We start from the raw sequence: 22500 nt of genomic DNA on the forward strand, positions 1-22500 counted from the left end.
GGGCAGTCCATGGCTTCGCCCGTCGGGAGTCATGAATCATTGCAGTAGAGTGATGGCGATGCGTCTGACTGATTGATTGATTGATCGACCGACCGACCAGTTCGATCGTCATGCTTTACAAGTGATAGGCAGGCCATTCTGTTGGGAAATCACTGCCATAGGAATTTGTATCGGCTTATTGAAGGTCTGTCGCTTGTATGTCTTGTGTTGTCTCATTCCAAATTAACTGCATCAATAATGCGTTGTTTTCGTTGTCTTCAGAATGCGTAGACATGTGAGTAGCCCGCTTCATGGTACTGTCAGGTAGGTCATCAGTCATATCTGTTTCTAAAACTGTCATCGTTATCCTTCTCCTTTTAAATATATATATATATATATATATATATATATATATATATATATATATATATATATATATAATGTTCTAAGATGTGGTGTTTACTAGTAACTCGAACATATAGAAGACGGTGAAGGAGGAAGTACATCTCAGGTGATCCTTGAAATACATTTATTGGCGACGTTTCAAAACGCAAAGGTTTCATTTTCAAGGTATAAAGAAAAAAAAAAAAAAAAATTAACATTAAAAGCTCTAAAATACAAATATAAGACATAACGCATTGTAAATAACAATATCTATACTTTAGAAGATGCAAATGAAATCTTGTTTCAATGCTCAATTATCAGAAAGGCCTCTCTGGCTTCACGGAATTTGCTAAGTAAGAAAATTATCTGCTTTTGAATGATTTAATTGCATTGACCCATACTATATTCTTTGGAAGATACTGATTTTGTTTTAAGTATTTCTGATATTAAAAAAAATACCCCTGCGTGTTTACAAAAAAAAAAAAAAAGTGCTGCTTCGTGTTTCAATTGCTAAAGGCACCTACCTACCTACCAGCCCAGTGAAGGACCCGGAAGAGAGAGAAAAAGGAAATCTGTGGGCCAATTTGTTTTGTACCATTTTTTTTTTTTTATTTGAAGAGCTGGTATATTTTATTGTTGTTGTTTGGGAAGTAATATTGTCATGTGCATTTTATTTTTAAAGTCGAATGCTGTCTTATTTATTTACGTAACTCAAGTGCCATCTGCGTCGTGAAAGTGGCGGCGTATGGCATCATCGGAATGAATAAAAAGACTGGAATCTTTTGAGGAGTCTCTCCACGCAGGCATGTGGGTTAGACCAAGACTCCCTCCCCCACTCACCCAACCATGGGCTCCCCCGAGTGCATACCTTTATAACCCCCTCCCCCATCCCTATCGAATTCTCGTAATATAGCCGACAGTCGTCTTGGGAGTGAAAGCAGTCCTTCATAGTGATGTGAACGGCTAAAGAAAACCATTAATTGTTGCACATTACTGATTGGTACATATTTACGCACTTTAGGGATTGTATAGCAGCATGCAGCAATAATCAGTTGCTTAATTATAGCGAAAATTAAATCGCATTATTATAAGCTTCGCGTACGAACTCAACGTGGCATCCTTGACTCGAGTACCCCTTGGCCTAACGTGCACCCTCCAGTCCGTGCGTACACCGTTAACATTAAAGCCAATAGAATGATTCGACGAATTGGTTGCTCTTGAATTGACCTTCAAATTGGCAAATAAAGAACAGAAGCAGTAATTCGAGTATTTGGTATTGTTTCAGCACAGGTATGTTAATGGCTGTCAATAAGTTTAAAAGGATAATGTGCTCATTATGACATAATAGATTCCTCTTAATACAGGCAAAAGACAAAGCATTTCAGTTTCTGTTTGTCAAGACATCACAACGAGCCGGTGACTGTCCAGCAACACTAAACATCCTTGTTCCTTTTTTTTTATTCTTGTTTTCTTATACAAAAACGGACCGTTTAATTACAAAACCATTCGTTAACTTACCGTATGATGGAAGAAAGGTCTTGCAACTGTTGAGTAAACATTAATAATTATTTGTTGAATACTTACAGATGATTAGTGCTAGGAATTTTTGACTAAAGATTCGGAATGGGAAAAGGCTTGGTTCGACTATTCACCTCGAAGGAAATTTGACGTCACGCGTGGAAAGAGTTGCCACTTCGTGAATATTGGAAGTCAATTTAGTATTGTTCGTAATATTCGTAAGGTTTAACTGTAATGAACAATACTGAGTATTTATCATTTGATTTTAGAAGCTTTCGGATTACGCAGGTTTAAATGGAAATACGACGTGAAAGAAGTTTACTTTTGATCTCTGTAGCTTTAGGCTACAGGGCTAAGCTGTCATTGGTCCAAAGGCGGTGGGTTGAGGTATGACGTGGTGGGTGTAATTTTTTCCTTGTGTGACCAGTTTAACGATGACGTCATCGTTTCGCGTGGGCAATTCGTTGTTTGCTTGACAGAAAATTAAGAAGAGGAGCAGGAATTTTGCTCTGAAGACGTTCCTGATGAAAGTGGACTCGCTCGATTGGTTTGAATGAACAATAGGCGATTATGTCGTATTGTGTCTTATAATGCCTGACGTCTTACCAAAACTTATTTCACGTTCGCTTTTGATGTCAATTTTTACCTTATTAAATACTATTGTTTTTTTTAGCATTATGCAAGTTTTTTTATGAACAACATTCAAGTTGAAAGCATTTTAAGTATTCTTAAGCATGTCATTGGCTCAAATATTGAGTATGTCAGGCCTAGAAAAATTACTTGGTAGTTGCTCGATATATATATATATATATATATATATATATATATATATATATATATATATATATATATATATATATATATATATATATTTTCTTGAATGTAGGTGACCTCTTAACACTTACAACATACATACATTGTTTCTTTTACCGCAGTACATCTCTGCAGTGTAGTGTTTGGAACGCAGAAAATCTCAAATAAGTTACATCCAGACATTTTTCCCCCTATTTATTATTCGTGAAGCGTGGGGAAGGGTTTTTGCTTTCATTTCCATAAGTGACCTCATCTCGTAGGGTTCACAGCCGTAAAATGAGAAGGGCTGATTCTCTCTCTCTCTCTCTCTCTCTCTCTCTCTCTCTCTCTCTCTCTCTCCTTCACTTCACACACACACACACATATACATATATATATATATGTGTGTGTGTGTGTGTATGTGTGTGTGTGTGTGTGTATAAATATAATATATAATATATAATAAATATGTATTATATATATATATATATATATATATATATATATATATATATATATATATATATATATATATATATATATATATATATATATATATATATATATATATATATATATATATAGTACATTCTCGTATGTTGTTTGATAAGTTATTTCAACACATTTTCGAGGTTCTGTGGTAAAAATACGCGTAGAATAATATGAAGATAGAGACAGATTAAATTACAATTTTGTAGTGTCATTTTCTCTTGTCTAAAGTAACATACATTTGGAATTATTTGGCAACGATTTTCACTTAGTATTTTTTCGCCCGGTGTCATGTGGGTTAGACGCGGTGGCGACATCTTTTGCTTATGAATACCTTCAGCAAATGTAAAATCATTTCTTCTCCAACTTAACTGTCTGGTATACCTTCCATAAAGAACTTTTTCTTTCCATTGTCAGACAGAAATTCCCATGGCATTCTCAAAGGCTTTCTGAATTTTCTGAACAAACAAAAGAGCTACTTTTTCTTCTGTGTTCGTAAGAGCTTTGCTTCTCTGCAATGATGGATTTTTTTGAAGAATCTGAAGACATTTTTAGAATTTGACAGAAGCTGAATATCTAATAATTTCAGTGAATGCGCTTTACGAAACACACATAAACACACACACGCGCACACACGCACACACTCAAGAACATCTTTCTACTCAGTTGAAACAAGGGGAACCTTTTAACCATCAAAATTTGATTGCTTTACCAGACAGAGTTCCTTTGTTTCTTGAGAATTTTAGTGTCAATGGCGTGTTTAGGTTTTCATGTACTCTGTAGAATATATAAGAGTTTTTCTTAAACTTTGTCATGTCTGCATTTATAAGATTCCCGCGGGCCGAGGTACTTTTATATTGTAACAGAATCACTAAGAGAAATGCCATTGAATCTGCTGTAATAAAATATCGTAGTGATTTGGTTAATGTAAGCCGAGGTTTATAGTAACGACTATTTTTACATTTGATAAGTAAAGCAGATAATAGAAATAATAATAATAATTGTAATAGTATTAGTAATAGCCGTTTGTTGGACAGTGAAACTTTTGTCACAAAAATACAAGATGGCGGCTGGAAGTAGAATTAATGTCGGAAGTCGTACTGGTGGCTTTGCATGATGGTTCTCGTTGCATGATGTTGGCATAACCATTTCTCGTTGCATCCTGGTAAAACCAATGGTTCAACGTAAAATAAGTTCCTTCGGTCTAATTAAACTAAGATATACTTAACTTTTTTTTCCTGCATGATCACCCTGCATCCTGAAATGCAAGGTTCTCTTCCCGTCAATGTCACTTTCCCGGTGTCACTGGCTGGCCTGAAGATCTGACAGTAGATCTGACCGAAAGTGGTCTTAATCAGTTTGACAAATGCAGGAACCACGATGCACCTGATGTTGGTCTTAAATCACCTGATTTCGGCTTTAATTCAAAGCCACCTGTGGCCTGATTTGCCCATCAGTTAGAATTCCGAGTGGAGTTTCTGAAGACTTGAGCCGAATGTACATCTCTTAGAAAATACGTGGAGGGTGGGGCGGGGTGGGGCGGGTAGTGCCGCCAGTGCGCCTCATTACTTAAGGTTCTTTGCAGTGTGCCTTCGGCTCCTATATTATAGCTGCAATCGCTTTCGTTCCTTTTACTGTACCTCCGTTCATATTTTCTTTCTTCCATCTTACTTTCCATGCTCTCCTAACAATTGATTCATAGTGCAACTGCGAGGTTTTCCTTATGTTACGTTTCAAACCTTTTCAGCGCCGAACGACCTCATAGGTCCCAGTGCTTGGCCTTTGGCATAAATTCTATATTCAATTCGATTCAATTCAGTTGAATTCATCTCTTATAATCTCTTATAAATTTCGGCATATTCGTTCATCGGTATCTGAGGAGATGATTGTGGGAGGTCTAAGAACGTTGTCAAGATGGCTGCCAGGTCACTTGACCAATCAGAATGTCATTTGACGTTTCAAAATAAGATCCGACATGGCGACTTGGTATTTTGAGCATATCGGTATAATAATAATAATAATAATAATAAAAATAATAATAATAAATAATTGATTTTTTAATAATAATATATTTAAGATATAATTGTAGTGGTTTATTACTCAGATTGTTTTCACGAAATTATATTAGAAAATAATAATAATAATAATTCACTAATAATAATAATACTAATGGTGAAGAAATCACAGTTAAGTGTAAATTTTATTAGAAATAACTCAACTACTATAATAATAATAATATAATAATAATAATAATAATAATAATAATAATAGTAGTAGTAGTAGTAGTAGTAGTAGTAGTAGTAGTAGTAGTAGTAGTAGTAGTAGTAGGTGCTGTGAAAGAGCGAAAGCATAACCAGAGAAAGTATGAAAATGTGATGTCGCGAAGCTGAGGTTGTGGAGAGAGACCCTTCTCGGAGTGCTGACTAATCGATTCTCCTCGTCCTGTGTTTTGACAGCCGTCACTTCCTTCCCTGCAATTGATTAGGGCTGCCATGAATAAGTTATTGAATTGCTGTTTACCTCGCCGCCTCTCTCTCTCTCTCTCTCTCTCTCTCTCTCTCTCTCTCTCTCTCTCTCTCTCTCTCATATTGTATGGCTTTTGTGGTGGTTCGAGTCTTTTGTGCTCCAAAGGTTTATCAGTATTACCGCTCTTGAAGCTGACGGTAAATTTCATACAGTCCACAATTGCGGCTTAAATATTTTTACGGTAGGTCTGTTTACAAAAGTGCTTTTAAGAGAGAGAGAGAGAGAGAGAGAGAGAGAGAGAGAGAGAGAGAGAGAGAGAGAGATGGCGTGACTTAATGTTGCAAAGACTCCCCGCGTCTCAGTGTTTTATAGTCTCTTGCGGTCTTCCGTAGATTAGGCAGGGGTTCTTGGTCAGCAGAGAATAGGGCAAAACACACCCTCTCTCTCTCTCTTTCTCTCTCTCTCTCTCTCTCTCTCTCTCTCTCTCTCTCTCTCTCTCTCTCTCTTAAGACGTATTCATTGCTGACAATGCTATTCAGTATTATCTAGAGACTTTGTCTTGAAAATCCCATGTTCTTTTTCAAGATCATGGACGAACTCCCAGTTGACGTCAGTGCATTCTTAGACGAATAGTAATTAAGTCTTTCAGCATAAAAAAAAAACCTGGGACAAAGACATCAAAATCGTATTAAACTTTGTCATGTAAGAGGGTAGTTGGAACTGCCCTTGAAGTATCGAAACAATTGAATAACTGGTTGGGAGTTATTGCAACTTTAAAATAGCTCTCATGTCACTTAAAGCGTCGAACGCTTATCGGTCCAGGTAGCGTTAGGTTTCTTTGTTAAAACTTTGATGTTCGTTGTTACTTTTCAACTGAAGTTCCTAATATATAATGTAGTTATGGCAGCCAAGCGAATGGTTGCCTTATTTGTTATGACTTGTTTCCATAGCAGCAATCGGGGGATTGTCACGTTTTGCATAGTCATACGACTGTGTCATTTCTTTATTTATAGCTTACAACTACGTCGATCTATTCATTTTATGTTCTTGGTAATCACGTCTTATTGGGTAAAGTTTTAACATTTTCTTTTATCAATTTGCTGAGAAGTTCTGGAAAGAAACTGTGAAAGGTTTCCATCCATATTGCAATTAAAGATGGGACGAGAGAAAAGAATAATAATAGTTTTAAAAGGTTATGTCTTTAGCCCTTATTATTCTCCCGTGCTTGCCTCGGTAAAGTTTTCTCTATCCTGCAGTTCCTCGTTGGATGAGTCGGCAGAGTTGTCGGCTAGCACTCTGCTAGGCCCGAGTTCGAGTCTCCGGCCAGCCAATGAAGAATTAGAGGAATTTATTTCTGGTGATAGAAATTAATTTCTCGGTATAATGTGGTTCGGATTCCACAATAAGCTGTAGGTCCCGTTACTAGGTAACCAATTGGTTCTTAGCCACGTAAAATAAGTCTAATCCATCGGGCCAGCCCTAGGAGAGCTGTTGATCAGCTCGGTGGTCTGGTTAAACTAAGGCATACTTAACTTAACTTTTTCTCTATCCTGCTGATGAGCTGAACGGCACTGGTGTTGAAACAAATAGTAATAAAAATAATAAAATGGTGATTAAAGCATCTTTTCATGTCACCATCCCTTGCTGAAATCTTTTAACTGATTAGTGATATTATAGATAGAGATTTAAGTCTTAATTAAAATTAACATTACCGATAGAAGTTTGTCTTAATTAAAACTAACACTATAGAAAGAAATGTAATTTAGAAATTTAATTCTTAATTAAAACTAACAATATAGAAAGAAATTTAAGTTAGAAATTTAATTCTTAATTAAAACTAACAATATAGATTTAAGTTAGAAATTTAAGTTTAACATTATAGATCTTTAATCTAAAAAACTAATTTTATGATAGAAGTTTAAGTCTTAATTAAAACTAACAATATAGAAAGAAATTTAAGTTAGTAATTTAAGTCTTAATTAAAACTAACATTATAGATAAAAGTTTGTCTTAATTAGAACTAATTTTATAGATAGAAGTTTAAGTCTTAATAAAAACTAACATTATAGATAGAAGTTTGTCTTAATTAAAACTAACATTATAGATAGAAGTTTAAGTTTTAATTAAAACTAATTTTATAGATAGAAGTTTATCTTAATTACAACTAACATTATAGATAGAAGTTTAAGTCTTAATTAAAACTAACATTATAGAAAGAAATTGAAGTTAGATATTTGTCTTAATTAAAATTAACATTATAGATAGAAGTTTATGTCTTAATTAAAACTAACTCTATAGATAGAAGTTTAAGTCTTAATTGAGATTAACATTATAGAAAAAAATTTAAGTTAGAAATTTAAATATAATTAAAACTAAAATTGTAGATAGAAATTGAAGTCGTAATTAAAACTAACTTTATAGATAGAAGTTTGAGCTTTAAATAAAACTAATATTATAGATTTAAATTTAGGTCTTAATTAAAACATTATAGAAAGAAATTTAAGTCTCAATTAAAAAAGATACAGTATTTCGCTAGTGTAGTATATCGTTATACACTTATATCAAATATTTAGTTCTTGGAGGTAATTATATACATGTTGGGGTGTATAAGAAGTGGATATTTAAATTTGGGTATTATAATTATAATCATTATTATTATTAATACTTAAAGGCCTAGTTTTTCTTAAGTAACGTCAACCATGTTTGCTCACGTAATATAAACCAGAAAGAAAAAAAAAGTAAAAAAATAACATTAACAAACCGCTTGATACCCGTGGAGACATAAATGCATGTCTGTCTGTTAGAACCGTGACAGTAATAATAATAATAATAATAATAATAATAATAATAATAATAATAATAATAATAATAATAATAATAATAATAATAATAATAAAATAATAATAATAATAATAAATAATAATAATAATAATAATAATAATAATAATAATATATGAGTCACTAAAATGGTGAAGAAATATCCACAGTATATATAGATGCAAATAAATATTTTAGAAATATAATATATAATATATACATATATGTATATATATATATATATACATGCATACACACACATACAAGAGAGCTTTCGAGAACGTGCTCGATTCTCCTTCTCAATTTACACCATTGTAGATTTCTTCACTAATAATAATAATAATAAATAATAATAATAATAATAATAATAATAATAATAATAATAATAATTTCATTTCACTTAAGAGGGGTTTACTGTTTTTTCAAAGATTTCCCTATGGTATATGAAGCATCTGATGTGGAAGTTATATGCCCAGGGGTTTCATCTACGAATCAGTTATAAACAGTATGAATGAGGCAGTGACTTTTTTATTCGCTGGAGGAGATACTCCTGTTTTACACTACACACACACACACATATATATATATATATATATATATATATATATATATATATATATATATATATATATATATATATATATATATATATATATATTTATGTGTGTATGTATAATATATATAAAATATAAATATATATATGTATATATACATATAATATATACAAATGAGTATAGTTACACTGATAGACGGAATTATACGCAGTTTTTCAAATGATCGACAGTTTCCCAGGATTGTGTCTTATCCGCTGCAGTCCTTTTTATCTTAGCCATTTTTTTAGATTCATAAACAGTCAGCTTGGAGTGGTTCCTTTGGGGAATTCACAAGTGGTGGCGTGGGAGGAGGAGGAGGAGGAGGAGGAGGAGGAGGAGGAAGCTAGCTGGATGTCATGTTTTGAAATAGTTGCCTCTTTCACGTCTCTGGTGTCATGGCCTTGGCTTCTTATGGGAAGATGTCTTTCTCCATCGGGGCAGATAGACACCTCATGCGAACGAGTGGTAGGACATTGCTATGTCCGTTCACAGTACACACACACACACATATATATATATATATATATATATATATATATATATATATATATATATATATATATATATATATATTATATATACTTCGTATATATCCTTTGTTTAAAGCTTACAAAAAACCAGAATGCAGTAAAGACCAAGCATGTTCATGTAGCTTAAATATAGCAAGTGGGACTAGAAGGGCACAGTATTATGTACGATCACTATTCCTCTTCAGATGCAAAAACGGTTTGGAAAAATACTTCAGAATTGTACACGAAAGCGGGAAAAAATTTCTAGAGGGGCAATTGCAGGGGTCAAATTAGATCGTGGAAAAGCCCTAAGGAACCTTATTTTCCTTAAAATACTCTCCAAGAAAATCCTACCCACTTCTCCTGCCTTCAAGTCCCATGTGATACATTCATGCTCTGTATTTTCTTGGTTCAAGCAGCCAGAAGCATCTCACCTCTGTAACGACCCCACTTTCACGAACAGCTTGTAATCAGTAGAACTTATACTAAGGTACTAAGGTTGGTATTAAACAGTTACAGATTCCTGCTTTTTTTATCACTGGTGTTGTAAGCTGGCTTTGGTGTAGATTTTTCTGTGTAAGTCGCATAGGACTTTATTTTCCTTTGGATGTAATTGCCTGTTTATTTTTGTTTTCCCTGAAGGGTCCAGCATTCTGACAACGTACATCCCTCAGCCGTCAATATGACAGTGAACCTCACCAGTCCTGAGAAGTTGATATTAGCCTGTTTTCAGTAAAACAGGACTTTCTAATCTAGCCCAGGGTCATTAAAACGACACACCGCCCTGTAAGATTTGCATCATTTTTTTTTATTACGCAATGGACAGGATCAGTCTATTGGAAAACGCGAGAGAGGTGGAGCGAGCAAGACGAGTTTTGTGTTCCATATTCAATGTATTGCAACCAGCAATTTTCACTCACGGAGGTTTCTGCTTACAGAAAAGAAGTTGATATTTGCAACCACAGGGAATTTACAGTGACCCAAATCTAGCAAATTGGCAGGATTGTCAGAATTTACGAAAATTTTCTCATCTTCAGTAGTTTATAGTTTTAAATCTTCATTCCGTACGAATGTTGTCTTTCAAAGCAACCTTTTCCTAACACGTAGCGTGACCCATTACGGCCTGATTGCAAACGGAGCCACTTTATTAAAGATTATACAGAATTTGAAGGTATTCAAGTGCTAATATTTAGATGAAATGTGATGATATTTTCAGTAATCATGGTAGACTGCATTTAAACGTATAGTTGATTGCCATTCATTAGATGCTCACAGAGGAAATTAGTAATTTTATTCATTAGATGCTCACAGAGGAAATTAGTAATTCTAAAAATCGTACTACTGAAAATATATGAGCACGTTGCGGAGGTGGTGACTGAAAAATTAAAAGAAATAAAAAAAAAATTATTTACTCTCGTTTCATATCTCCTTGCTCATTTTCCCTGCTCTCTCTCTCTCTCTCTCTCTCTCTCTCTCTCTCTCTCTCTCTCTCTCTCTCATCAATTGCATTACGAATCGATGGGGCCTGGGGTGATGACGTCACATGGCCTCAGTGGTTCTCTCTCTCTCTCTCTCTCTCTCTCTCTCTCTCTCTCTCTCTCTCTCTCTCTCTCTCTTGGGCAATCGAATCGTTTCACGGGTAAGAAACGAGTCTTGAGACCACTTCAGGAAGGGGAAATGCAGGAGGGGGGGGAGGAGGAGGAGGAGGAGAAGGAGGAAAAGGTGGTGGTAGTGGTGGTGGTGGAGGGCGTTTGTCTAAATTCGTGGAGGGTGGGGCCTTGCCATTTTTGTTGTTTGTTGGTGTGGCCTCTTTTTACCTTTTGAGTTGTCGGTTTGTGTGTGCATTTTGTGTTTGTATATGTTTGTATTTAGTCTTGAAAGTGTATTTTACCTAATTATAATGAGGACCGCTCATACTGTATCTGTGATTGTAATATACAAGGACGTTTTCCCCTCACCTCTTCTCTCTCTCTCTCTCTCTCTCTCTCTCTCTCTCTCTCTCTCTCTCTCTCTCTCTACATATGTAACTTCGTGATTTCTCTTTCGATATCATTTCTAACGCTGTTCTGTCATCTGACTCCTAGTATTCTACTTAGAACTGCATTCTCAGACACAGATTTAAGTATGTGTAGCTTCAGTGTCATGCCATCCTTTATGTCTGTGTAGCAATACAGATGGTATATATATATATATATATATATATATATATATATATATATATATATATATACAATATATATATAATATATATAAATATATATATATATATATAAATATATATATATATATATATATATATATATATATATATATATATATATATATATATATATATATATATATATATATATATTAGTCCAGTACCCAAAATAATGATTGAACACTATGTAGAGGCTGACTTGAACGTTGAACTAAGTAACCAGTAATCAGTCAACTGCAGTGGGTAGTAGCCAGGACGGGAAAGAGCATGGGGCTATCAGCCATATCCCTGAAATCATAGCTAAGATTTGTAAAGGTGACACCCTCTGATACTTGCAAAGGTAAATATGTATTTGGATGGGAAACAAGTCCAGTTGGCCTCCAATCATTCGGCCGCATGTGAGGATAGGTTAGTTTATGTGAGGTTTTGCCTTAATAGAGGCTTTAGCAGGGGAATGGAGGTAGCTTCTGTTATAAGGAGATGATTAAATTTTGCACTGGCTTTGTTCTCGGTGTAAATTGTCCTTTTAGAAGGCAAAGTGTTATCCTTTTTTTAAAACGTTGAAAGAACCACCTTGGTTTCTAAGGTATTAAAGACGCCTTACAGGAGCTACTATGTAGACAGCTTACCTAGTTGAAAGGTTTCACATTATTACTGAATAGATAACGGATCTTTCTTAGATAGTGACCCCAAAGGGTTTTAACCCGCTATGCATCTACCTTTGCGGCGTGTTTAGTACAAGATCGGTGGGGATTAACCGTAAGAACAAAAACAAAAGACTGTAAATATCATAAAGATAATGATCCCAATAAATATTAGTCCTAGATAACGACCCCCGAAGGTCTCTTCTACGAAGTTTTTTTTTTTTATGTACCGGTATGCCTCAATTGGTTAAATTCGGCCGGAACTGATCTAGTTCCTTGGTTCCTTGTCGACTGATTTTCTGATACTGCAATGGTGAATGCCACGTTCACGTAGACAGACGTGACTGAAGAATTGTAGGATTCACTGCAATTTCCCAGCAATTTCAGACATCTCCTGCCTGACCTTTGTGAGCTCTCCTCTTCTTTTAGGAGTAGGTCGAAGTTAAGTATACCTTAGTTTTACCAGACCACTGAGTTGATTAACAGCTCTCCTAGGGCTGGCCCGAAGGATTAGACTTACTTTACGTGGCTAAGAACCAATTGGTTACTTAGCAATGGGACCTACAGCTTATTGTGGAATCCGAACCACATTATAGCGGGAAGTGAATTTCTATCACCAGAAATAAATTCCTTTAACTCTTCATCAGCCGGCCGGGGGAATTGAACTCCGGCCCATCGGGTGACAGTCCGAAGCTCAACCGACTCAGCCAACGAAGGGTTTAGGAGTAGGTCGAGAAAGAGGAGATGATTTATTCATGCTTTCATTTCATTCCTGAAATCAAGGATATTTTCACTGAAAACAAGAGATTCTGGCATTCATGATTAACCGTCAGTGTCTCCGCAGTCTCAAGGGCAGGTTTGGAATGCCTAGAAATCGCTCCTTGAATACTGCACATGTTAGCAAACTGGACAAGGAGAGAGATTCATTCGTTATTATATCAGTTGTCGAGAATCTCTGTCTCTAGAGCTAAGTGACCTTAGAGAGAGAGAGAGAGAGAGAGAGAGAGAGAGAGAGAGAGAGAGAGAGAGAGAAGAGAGAGAGAGAGAATTGTTCCTGTATGTGTGTTCCCAATGTCATTCTTATATTTGGCGATGAAGCTAGGCGTTTGGTTTGGTTTCTTTGCTTGTCTTTACGTTTCCATAATTACGCAAAACTTATGGTGGCCTGGAATAAAGTCACGGAAAAAAAGTCACGGAAAAAAAGTCACAGGGGAAAAAAGTCAATTTGCGCTAGGAAAAAAGTCACAGGAAAAAAAGTCACAGGGAAAAAGTCACATTAATTTATGGTGGCCGGTAATGAAGTCACGGGGGAAAAATTCTCAATGTTTCTTGAAGGTCATTATCTTTATGATATTTACAGTCTTTTGTTCATGTTTACATGGAAATCCCCAACGGGCTTGTACTAAACACGCCCTAAGGTGGATACATACCGGGTTAAATCCCTTGGGGCTCACTATCTAGGAAAGGTTAATGTGACTTTTTTTGTGACTTTTTATCTGTGACATTTTTACTTGTGACTTTTTCCTGTGACTTTTTGTTACCTGGATTCAAACTTATGATTGGATTTCACGAGAATTGGATCGAAGTTGCACCTCGTGACTTTCAACAACTGAAATCCAGAACATACATATTGCTATCCTGCCTCAGCTGTTGTCACGCCACTTCACAGATGTCAGTTAACCAACCAGAACTTCCCTGTACATGCAGTCAAGCTGTTCACTGACCCAGGATCCAGGGAGCTAGTCAGAAGTTGCTTTGGGTTTTCCTATAAGGCCTGGGGATTTACGTGGGGACTTTTTATACCCAGTACTTTTTTTTTCTCTTGTCCTGTTCTCTTCGTGCATCCTTTCTGTTCATGCCGAGATACCCCTTTGTCTGGAAGGGTTTTTTTTCCAGATGTGTTATTTTATGATAGAAAATGCTGAAGGCAGTAAATTATCGCGGGAAGAGATTGATATGTTATAAAGGGTTAAAGGGTTAAAGAGAGAGAGAGAGAGAGAGAAGAGAGAGAGAGAGAGAGAGAGAGAGAGAGAGAGAGAGAGAGAGAGAGAGATTAGAGTGGAGAGAGATATCGAAATATGACGAAAAGTGAAAGTGGTGAAAGAAAAGGTTAAATTCAAGGGCCACAATTCGGTATTTCAAGATTCGACATACTGGCGTTTTTACGCTCATCCCAGCTAATAACGCTGGATGCAGATAAAACTTAATTGTTCAGAGTATAAAATATGAAAGATTTTAGAAACAATCTGAGATAAAGAAAGCCAGTTCCAGAGGTCCTTTATTCCTCACACCGCTGGAGTGTGGAAGAGCTTCCCAGAGGATGTCGTGCAATTGGAACGTCAGAAGTTCAAGCGAAGATGCAATGCATTACTAGCCTAATACAGTTCAACTTGTATTATATTATTTTATTTTCATTTTCATTTATTTATGAATATGGTAATTTATCTGTTTTTTTAATAATCTCTTCTTTCTGTATTTCCCGTTGCCTTCTGTTACTTCTTTCGAATGAACTTCTTTGGAAGTTTGAATTTCAAGGCAGTGGCCCCTGTGGGCTTGTTCCATATGAATAGGGTTCATCTGAATAATAATAATAATAATAACAATCTTGCAGAAAAATTGTTAGTCGTGGAGCCGTGTTTGAGATGTGTATTAGGTTGTAGGTCTCTTTTCAGCCCCCGTCCTGTGAAGATCACCTGGCTTTGCGAATCTTGTAGTAAACAGTAATAGGTAATACTAGAAAAAACCTATGAGGATTTAAATGGATTTTTCCTTTTAAAGTTGTAAATGTATGTGAGCATAGACATATATATATATATATATATATATATATATATATATATATATATATATATATATATATATATATATATATATATGTATGTGTGTGTGTGTGTGTGTGTGTGTGTGTGTGATTTTTCAAGTTATATAAACCGTCTTTTTCTTAAACCCTTAAGCTTGTAAAAACTTTCTCTTACAAATGACGATTTGTCATTTCTTTAAAAAGATGTCCTTTTCATTATTCCTGAAAAAATTTAGCAACTGTGATTAAAGTACTTTGAACACTGGTTCTAAGTGGGCTGTTATCTCTGTAACCCAACAATCAGTTGAGATGCATTACAGAGCAGCAGTGTTGCCACAGCCTGCCGCACAGAACCCTCCTTCCCTGGCAATTTCTTGGGGAGAGGATCAATGTCTTCAGTGGTCCTTATCGATTTGTTTTGGGTCTTCCCATCGACTTTGCTTCTCATTCTGCTTCCCTCCTTCCCTTGCGCCAAGATCTCTGCAGTTAAGGAAACGAAAAGCGTAATTACACACTAGCAAATGTGTATAACTACTCTACAACTAATTAGCCACATTATTATTATGGCTTTTTGCTAGGCTACCTTTTTAGGCATATGCATATTTCAGATAAATCTCTTAAATGTATAGTTTACTTTACTATCCAATGCACATAGAAATACGGTTAGCTGGGGATCTCTTCAGTGTCCATCTGTAAACTATAACTTAGGGACTTCGCTACTTAGAAGGCCAGACACCCAAAGCATCTGATAAGTTATTGCATATATATGTATTTCATTATCATCATGGCCTCCAACGCTGCGTGACGTAAAAGGTCTCTGCGCTATTCTGCCACTGACGTCTTTCCTGTGTTTTGTCCTCCACAAATCTCTATTCATCTACAGCCTCCCTTCTCATAGGCCGCAGCCGAATAGGTCTAGGTCTTCCAACTCTTCTGGCGCTGTCACGTAATTTTTCTCTCGGGTTGTGCCAAGAATATGTCCAAGCTAGCTTCATCTACCTTTCATCATTGCCTCATCTACATAAGGAACATCAGTCGTTTCCATTATAGTATATTTTTAAACTGTATCCTGCCGTCTGACTCCAAGGTTTCTCCTTGAACCTTTATTCCCTTGTCGATAATTTCTTTTTCGCGTAGTTTCATTGTCATACCGTACTTGACGTTCGTTTGTAATTCCACTTTACTTTTTACCACCCTCATCTCATAAGTCTTGTTAGTTCTAAAAAACGTGTAATTCTAGCACATTTTTAAACTGCCTTTTAAACCATGTTTCCCTCTTCACCAAAGCATCGAAGTCTCGCCGCATATTGACCCGTATTTGCATAACGGCGGAAATTAACCGTAGTTCCTTTGTTTACAAATCTGAATCTTCCCTTCATCTCCTTCTTCCTCTTTTAATGCTCTTTAGGAATCTCACAGGCCGTTATTTTACGAGCATCCCTAATCGACATTCACACTTGATTTGTGTGAAGAGATCAGAGATCAGTACCCCTTGCTCAGTCTGACTTTTGTTTTCTGTGTACTCCTGCTAAACTTACGGCTGTTGTTTCCGCTTTTCGTAACGCCCCAGTTCTTTGACTAAAACTCTCGACCCCTTTCTCTACCGCGTGGAACATTTTACATGTTCTTCGACTTTTTATGTTAATGTTATCATTTCTGTCACCCGTTAACTTTGTGAGAACGTTTCTCTTGTAAATGTCTAGTTTAACTCTTTTATCTTCCTACTACCCTACGTCCAGTACCGGTACTACCACACCTTTTATTCACGACTGATGCTCTCTCTCTCTCTCTCTCTCTCTCTCTCTCTCTCTCTCTCCTATTCTTCAACAGTTCATGATTAAATTCCAAACGGTTAAGTCTTTCTTCTGTCTGACTATTGCACAACTGAGAATTATAACCAACCATCACACAACGTAATTGTTTATGTCAGTGTTTTATTCTTACCGATGTTCTAAATTTACTGTCGGAACAGTCTTTCCTTACACTGCTGTGTGCACTAGTGCAGTAGTGATTTACATACTTATAGTTTGTGTGTGTGTGTGCGCATATATATATATATATATATATATATATATATATATATATATATATATATATATATATATATATATATATATATATATATATATATATATATATATATGCCGATGCTCGTATACTCTCTCCGAGGCATTATGTCAACATTGCTCGTATGAACGAGCATAAAATTCCGGCTCTTACTCTGACATCTTCCGCATAGAAGCTGCCAAGAGAGGAGATGACGAAATCTAGACAAGTTGAGTAACTTCAAGGTACACTCGTAAATAGAAGTTAGTACCGGTCTGATACTTACATATAATTCGGGGTCCTCTCACTGTTAAGAAACAATGCGTGAGAAGGGATTTCTTTATTTACCAACGAGAAGGTAAACAGCAGAAAAATCTGACCTTAACAAAATCGAAATGGGTTTTTGTCGTCCGTCCGTATTTTTTTTTTTATTTCCTCTCTGTAGTGGCGGCTGCCAGTACTGCCATTCGTTCATTTGCGTAGTACTTACAATACTTACTTGTTTCTGTGATAGGAGATCATATTTAAAAAAAAAAGTATGCGTTCTAGCCTAAGAATCGGCGAGCTGGAAATGTGGCATAGATAGATAGGTTACTTATCAGGAACGTTTTCATTTTAGTAATGTGATTATGCAATTACTTACGAAAGCTCAGGAAATGTAAGCAGTGTAAACGGTTTGAGGAAATGTAAACATTGGAAACGTTTTGCTGCAGTTTGAGAAAGTGTAAACAATGTAAATGTTTCGCAGCTGTTTTAGGGAAATGTTAACTGTAAACGTTTTGAAGCATCTTGAGGAAATATAAACAATGAAAACGTTTTGCCGCAGTTTGAGAAAGTGTAAAAAATGTAAACGTTTTGCTGCAGTTTGAGGAAGTTTTGGGAAATGGAAGTGTAAACAATGTAAACGTTTTGCCGCAGTTTGAGCAAATGTAAACGTTTTGCTGCAGTTTGAGGAAGTGTAAACAATGTAAACGTTTTGACGCAGTTTGAGGAAATGTAAACAATGTAAACGTTTTGCCGCAGTTTGAGGAAATGTAAACGATGTAAACGTTTTGCCGCAGTTTGAGGAAATGCAAACAATGTAAACGTTTTGCCGCAGTTTGAGGAAATGTAAACAATGTAAACGTTTTGCCGCAGTTTGAGGAAATGTAAACAGTGTAAACGTTTTGCCGCAGTCTGAGGAAATGTAAACAATGTAAACGTTTTGACGCAGTTTGGCACAGCATGGTCTCAACGGAAGTCGGAGATGTACTGAGTTAAGAATCTGCTTCTGGTCGCATTTGAAACGTTAACGGCCATGATTTACATTTCCTCTGCTTTACAAGCAATTGTATATTAATATTAATGTTCCTGATTGTGTCTATACCCACCCTATGATGACACGAATATTGGGTAATTAATATGTGACCAATCCCTACTTAAAAGGAATGGTTAGAAAATAGAACATTTGTTATTATTATTATTATTATTATTATTATTATTATTATTATTATTATTATTATTATTATTATTATTATTATTATTATTATTATTATTATTATTATTATTATTATTATTATTATTATTATTATTATGGACCTCATATTGTCAATAAAATTTTCTCTTGATTTTGATGAAACTTGACAATTAGCATTACATACGTATCTGGTAAAAAGTGATTGGTAGAGTCTATATAAATCTCATCTTGACTTTTTTGATCAAGGTTACAGGCTAATCTAAAGGCCATCATTTTAAACACTGTTCTTTTGATCTTCATACATAATATCTTAAGTATCGCATCAGGTATATTTGACCTTGGACTTTTTTTCTTGGTCACTGCTCAATTGAAAGGTCAGTGTTTTAATTTTCGTCTGATTATGATGCAGCAGTCTTGGGAGTTTTGGATTTTTCATCCCAGTATTTTTTACCTTGATATATTTTCAAGCCCAAGCAGGTACCATGGGAATCTGTGGTTGTTTTTCCAAAATAATTTGATTGGAGTTTCTCCTTGATTTACGTTTCAAGATATCACATCAGTTTGAAGGCCAGAGCTTCAGCATTTTTTTTTTTTTTTACCTTGTAACCCTCAGGACTCTGGTCTTCAGAATCCTTGTCAGGACATTTCATAATCAGCTTTTGGTTTTCTGTAAGAGAAAACTATTGTTCCGGCTTTGTCTATCCGTCCGCACTTTTTTCTGTCCGCACTTTTTCTGTCCCCCTCAGATCTTAAAAACTACTGAGGTCATAGGGCTGCAAATTGGTATGTTGATCATCCATCCTCCAATCATCAAGCATACCAAATTGCAGCCCTCTAGCCTCATTGGTTTTTATTTTATTTAATTTTAAAGTTGGCCATAATCTTGCTTCTGGCAACGATTAGGACTGGCCATCACCCGGCCGTGCTTAAAGTTTCATGGGCCGCCGCTCATACAGCATTATACCGAGACTACCGAAAGATAGCTCTATTTTCGGTGGCCTTGATTATACGCTGTAGCGGCCGTACAGAAAACTCGATTGCGCCGAAGAGACCTCGGCGCATGATTTACTTGAGTTGAAACAGCAGATTTTGGAGGGAGAGGTATTCCACCCCTTCCGAATTGTTAACTCCTCCATAAAACTTATAGCGCCTTGTATTGTTAAGACAAACAAAATAGTTATTATATAATCTGTGGCCTTAAAAATTCGCATACAGCAAACAAAATGTTTGCTGTAACCTGTGACTACAAAAAAAAATTGTAACCTGTGACTACAAAAAAAAATTGTAATAAGTCATCATGTACGCTGCAGTAACAAGACGCAGTTAATGTACCTCCGTTCATATTCCCTTTCTTCCGCCTTACTTTCCATCCTCTCTTAACAATTGATTCGTAGTGCAACTGCGAAGATTTCCTCCTGTTGCACCTTTCAAACCTTTTTGCTGTCACTTTTCGTTTCAGCGCTGAATGACCTCATAGCTCCCAGCGCTTGGCCTTTGGCCTCAGTTCTATATTCTTCTCTATTCTCAGATTCTGTCCTATTCTGAGATGCAGTTGAAATCTGGTGATCATTTTCGTAAGTCCCCATGAGGATGGGAGGTAGGACATGCGCCGTTGGCCATTGTAAGTAGCAGCCTGAATGCTGACAGAGCTTCCTGGATTGTTGCTTCAAGGGCATGACGACTACTTTGTGTCGTGTGGCAAGGATTACGGACGTTTTTAATTATTTTTAAGTATGATATAAATGTAGTGCGTGTGTTGACAAGTTCATTTCTCTCTCTCTCTCTCTCTCTCTCTCTCTCTCTCTCTCTCTCTCTCTCTATATATATATATATATATATATATATATATATATATATATATATATATATATATATATATATATATATATATATATATATAATGTATGTATCCCGACCAATAAAACAAATCGTTATCAAAGCTGAAAATTAACATTCCTAAAAAAAAAAAAACAATTAAATCATAGGAATATATATAAATTCTAAATTTCTTGCAATGCCCGTAGTAATTTACGATACACCAGAGTTCATTCAATTTTCATTAAGGGAATAAATACCATACGTATATGGAGGTATACAAAGGTATATCTTTCTGGAAACTGACTCAGAATATTTAATATTAATTTGTAATAGTTTTTACCAAGTAAGTTTTAAAAATCGGAACTAACGTGGTAAATTTTTTAGTTAGGAAAATATGATTTAGGACTTGTAGTCATCTGTTATTGTTATAGTAAATAAGTGAAACTGCTTTTACTGCAGTATTTTTTGGAAGCTTGAATTTCAAGTCAATGGCCCCCGTGGGGTTGTTCCATATGAATAGGGTTCATCTTCTGAATAATAATAATAATAATAATAATAATAATGCAAGCTTCATTAAAAGAGAAGATAGGGAGACAATTCCGCCGTTCTGTGGTATAATGTACAAAAATATAATAACAGGTATCGTATATCATTACTGATAGGTAGACATATAAAACAGATAAGTTCCTGAGAGAGAGAGAGAGAGAGAGAGAGAGAGAATCTGAAGAATACACGCCGTCACCTTGAATTCCACGGGCGTCCTTGTAAAGATAGAATCGGTTATTCACTCGAAGACGACTGTCTTGGACGAACTGAGCTACTCAGCTCAACTCAGCATCCTTTGTTATTGAGGTTTTGTAATGGTGGTGTTGTAATGGCTCAGATAATTTCTGCCTTTTCCCTTTCAGCCATAAATTCTAAATTATAGAGTGCATTCGAGTGTCAGTTTCTTGTAGTGCCGAGTAATTTCATTCGTCTGTATAGATGTTTCTCCGATGCGATTTCTCTCTTTTGCTATGGTGATGGATACACGAAACACGCACACACACACACACACACACACACGTATTGTCCGTTTATGTTGTCAGGTTAGATTTATATTATCTTGCTGAAGGAGGTATTTCTTAGACTGATCCATCGTTACTAGGCAAAAGCAATAAAAAAGAAGAGAGTCACTACCTAGCTTATGAAGTGTGGTGCAGCCACCCCGATGATGTGTGCCCCGAATTGGATACCAGTGACAGGTGAACGTCCAAGAATATCTTACCACCATGTTTCTTTGCGTTGCAGCCTTCAAGAATGATGGGAGGGGGATTCAACTTATAGTGTAGAATTATATTTTATTTTAACATTTTAATGTAGGTTAGATTGTGGAAATTAACGGACAGATATTTGTTAATAATCGCTTTCTCTTTTTTTTTTACAGTGTTCCATCACATATCGGCGTCCGAGCTCCTGGGCTGTTGGCTCTGTCCCAAGGGTTCGGCCAAATGTTGCCTCTACGCTCACCCCACAGCTACGGGCGGGCCTTTATCTGTGGGCGTGGGTGTGGGAGGGTGTAAACATTCCGTGGGGAAGGGCGCCGGTGCCGGACTGACGCTGGAATACTGCGAGAGGGACAGAGGTCTGAAATGGAAGGTGAAGGACGTGGTCCTCCATCATGCTGCTCCGCAAGTTCTTTTGGCTTGGCATCACGCCCTCTGGACTCTGCTCAATGGTACGTCTCAAATAGGTCCCCCACTTGGTGAAGGTTTTCATCTGAATAGTGCGGCGAAATTACTGTGAATTCTACGAAGAGAAAGTGACGCTTATACCCTTTACTTCATTGTATAAAACTACTGTATTAAGGAGTCAGCATTTCAAACGTCTGGGGAAAAGAACATTTATAACTTTCTCCTTGAGTAGAAATTTATACACTTCTGTTTAGTTATTGGACCTTTAGTCTCTAAACTTAAATGTCATTTCCCTCTGTGTATCACAACACTGAAG

The 22500-nt window shown here is 36.0% G+C and overlaps 1 protein-coding gene across 2 annotated transcripts in view; it reads left to right on the plus strand.

Annotated features, from left to right (window-relative positions):
- Cerk (Ceramide kinase) overlaps positions 1-22500 on the plus strand; it is a 102639-nt gene that overhangs the window by 52756 nt on the left and 27383 nt on the right. The window contains exons 1-2 of one of the 2 annotated variants that reach the window (XM_067103693.1): positions 276-303; positions 21938-22228. In XM_067103693.1, the coding sequence (XP_066959794.1) occupies positions 291-303; positions 21938-22228 (304 nt within the window). In that variant the 5' untranslated portion in view covers positions 276-290. Of the gene's footprint in view, positions 1-275; positions 304-21937; positions 22229-22500 lie in introns of those variants that run through there. The other variant, XM_067103691.1, reaches the window with a different exon arrangement.

The sequence above is a fragment of the Macrobrachium rosenbergii genome, chromosome 5 (genome assembly GCF_040412425.1).
Source record: "Macrobrachium rosenbergii isolate ZJJX-2024 chromosome 5, ASM4041242v1, whole genome shotgun sequence".
Taxonomy (NCBI): Eukaryota; Metazoa; Arthropoda; class Malacostraca; order Decapoda; family Palaemonidae; genus Macrobrachium; species Macrobrachium rosenbergii.